The sequence below is a fragment of the Cynoglossus semilaevis genome, chromosome 13, assembly GCF_000523025.1.
Source record: "Cynoglossus semilaevis isolate Cse_v1.0 chromosome 13, Cse_v1.0, whole genome shotgun sequence".
In the NCBI taxonomy this organism is placed as follows: Eukaryota; Metazoa; Chordata; class Actinopteri; order Pleuronectiformes; family Cynoglossidae; genus Cynoglossus; species Cynoglossus semilaevis.
In genome coordinates, this window is record NC_024319.1 from 21,290,602 (window position 1) to 21,293,607 (window position 3,006).

The 3,006-nt window shown below is 43.4% G+C and overlaps 2 protein-coding genes across 4 annotated transcripts in view; both read left to right on the forward strand.

Moving 5' to 3' along the window:
* LOC103388989 (diacylglycerol kinase beta-like) overlaps window positions 1-2,103 on the forward strand; it is a 27,091-nt gene extending 24,988 nt beyond the window's left edge. For 2 of the 3 annotated variants that reach the window (XM_017038068.2, XM_025061761.1), the window contains one exon: window positions 1,653-2,103. In XM_017038068.2, the coding sequence (XP_016893557.1) occupies window positions 1,653-1,730 (78 nt within the window). In that variant the 3' untranslated portion in view covers window positions 1,731-2,103. The remainder of the gene's footprint in view (window positions 1-1,652) is intronic. The other variant, XM_008324240.3, reaches the window with a different exon arrangement.
* Window positions 2,104-2,348: 245 nt separating this feature from the next.
* LOC103388990 (diacylglycerol kinase beta-like) overlaps window positions 2,349-3,006 on the forward strand; it is a 24,482-nt gene continuing 23,824 nt past the window's right edge. The window contains exon 1 of the mRNA XM_025061557.1: window positions 2,349-2,497. Within this exon, the coding sequence (XP_024917325.1) occupies window positions 2,349-2,497 (149 nt within the window). The remainder of the gene's footprint in view (window positions 2,498-3,006) is intronic.

Consider the following 3,006-nt stretch of genomic DNA (forward strand, 5'->3'; position numbering starts at 1 on the left):
TTTTTTTTTACACTTATGTGAGTTACATATATCTAAAATATCTTTTAATTCCAATTATTAAAATATTTTAAAAAAATTATAAAATTAGTTTCTCTTTGGTCGTTGGTAAGGAACATAAAGCAAAACTAGTAATTGATCAGTTTAGTGAACATACAGTAAATATGATGTTTGGTTAAGTGTCTGGATCAGTTTTCCCCCCCTTCCCATTGCTGGTTATAACCATCACACAGTATAAAAAACAAAACAAAAACAAAAACACCAGCCCTCTCCTGAACCTCTATCTAACATCAAACACAGAGTCCAGGAAGATTTGAGACCTGCCATCATTTGAGTCGACAGCTAGTCTAATGCCAGGGCAGGAGGAGAGTGAAGAAGGAAAAATGATGAGTCCAATCTCTGCCACATCCGTCTCTGCCGCTCTCTGACTAACCAGCGTAATAATCAAGATTATTATTTATAATTACAGGAAGTAATGGATCACTCCAGAGTGGACAGGGAGCTCATTAATCCGGGCCTGTCCCTGCTGGGACAGTAGACGGGGGAGTTAAACGCTTCATCTGTGTCACGGGGCGAGGGTTGCTGCGGACGAGCCGCAGGAAGTGAGCTTTCAAGCGGGATTCAAACGGGGCCTCGGTCGGATTAGGCGGGCCTGGATTAAGGGTTGTTTATTTAGTGCTTGAATGAGTTTGGAGTCGAGGACGGAGCGTGTTTTATTTCTTTCTGTGCAGATGCTGCTCTGACAATTAGAAAGCAGCGGGACAAAAATCAAAGACCAAATCGTGACGTTGTTCTGCAGAGGATATTAATTGATTCATGGCTGGATGGCTGTAGACCAGGCATGGGCAAACTAAGGCCCGGGGGCCGGATGCGGCCTGTTCAGCTTTTGTATCCGGCCCGCTAAATTCTTTCAAATAATATAATTTATTTACATTATCATTATACTACTACATTTTCCCTGCAATACCCACGTTTTCCCAATAGATGGGGTAGAAAATGATAAAAGAATTTTATCCTTTATGCATGACTTTTACGTACAATTGTGGCCCGCGAGTCAAAAAGTTCGCCCACGCCTGCTTTAGGCTGTACTGTTAGGTCCTTGAACATGAGTGGTCGACACAAAAATACATTTTTAAACATAAAATATGTCCTATAGTGTGACTGTCTGTCAAAAATATTTATGAATGTTACTTGGTTTTTCAATTCAATTTCAATTCAAATAATGATGTTAAATATAAAAGCAGAGATGTTTAAAATGTACCTCCTTTTTATTTGATATAAAATACAACAAATTGATGATACTAAAATAGACATGTATATGGCATATATATTTAGAATGTCAAGAGTCTCAACAACACAAATAAATAATTTCGGGGATAACATTTGAAATTGAAAAAAAAAAAGGCTCATATGTCAACCATCCAATGAGGTTTCCCGACCCAAAGCTAAGCTGTTTGTTGGTGCTACTGCGAGCAGTGAGTCAAACTGTTAAACTGCCAGTGTCTTTAGGTGTACGAGGCGACAGGTATTTTCTTTTAAGTGCCCCGTACGCTGTCGAGATGAGGCTTGAAAAGTGCGATGTACCTGCGACGACGCCTGCTGTCGCCTCTCTTCACCCGGCGCTGATGGTTTTCTTCTGACTTCTCCTCATTCAGATCACGACAATAGAGGGCACTCATCCTCTGCTTGTCTTTGTCAATCCCAAGAGTGGAGGGAAGCAGGGAGAGAGGTAAGGACACACTAAGCACACAATCTGCTCATTACCTGTCATACAGGCTTTACAGTAAATCCACCACTCAGCAGTGGCAGCAGCAGCAGAAAGAGCGACGCATTGAAAGCACCGCTAACGTTGGCCCAGGATTTGTAAAACACGAAAAACAGCAAGAATTGGCCAAAGGCTGGAATAGCAATAAGTTAGATAAAAAGAAAACACATTCAAATTCAAAGATACAAATACACAAAATACTATAAAGTAGACAACGGTCAGTATTTCATACTATGTAAACAACCCTGGATAGGTTCTTAAAAGCCACTGTTTGAGAAAGTGAACCTTCTAACCTCTGACCTCTGACTGCTCCATGCCCCGAAGCTGAATTTGTCAAATAAAAACACATTAACATTTAACTAACGCAGAGCTGCTGCTGCTGCTGCTGCTCTCAGCTGACACCCCCCCCCTCCCCCTTCCCCCGCGACCCCCCCCCCCCCCCCCCCCCCCCCCCCCCCCCCCCCCCCCCCCCCGCGGGGGGGTTCGAGTCTGTTCTCCGCCCTGCCTCCCCATCTCCACGCCGCCGGTGTCGTCCTCCAGGCCTGTGTTGATCCAGTCTTTGGGCTCCATCGTCAGCGTCACCGGGATGGACTCTAGGAAACTGGTGCTCTGGATGAGCGAGGAGTGTTTCGGCACCGGAGAGGGAGGAGTGCTCAGGGAGGTGCGGGGCACGGGCAGCGTATCAGGGAGCAAGGAGGAGACGTCGGAGGCAACAGGTGGAGGAGGAGGACGCAGGTGAGGAGAAGGGAGTCTCCGAAGAGCAGCAGGGGAGGTAGCTGAGGGATAAATACCTGACCATGACGAAGGAAACGAGAGTCGAGTCGAGTCAACTTCTGTTAATGTATATGGTTAATATATATATTTACACATATATTTGTTTAAAATACACGAGAAGAAGTATTTACCTCCTCTGTAAACCAGCAGGATGACTTCTCCCTGACTGGTGTGTTCTTCAAGGATCGTTTGGACCTGTGAACAAAAACAGATTCTTTTGTGAGATGTCAGTTTAAAGTTATTGATTCATATTATAACATCCTGGCATTCCCTTCACAATAAAAGTCACTTGTTTTGACCACCGTTCAGACACATCTTAATTCGAATTTTTTTTGTCAGCTGAAAACCAACACTGTAAGTAACTTGCGATACTATATGTGTGTTAATATACTAAGTTTTTTAAGCAGTTTTTTGGCACTAAATCTTAACGTTTATTCACAAATTCAGAAATACATGTTGTAAAATTGTGA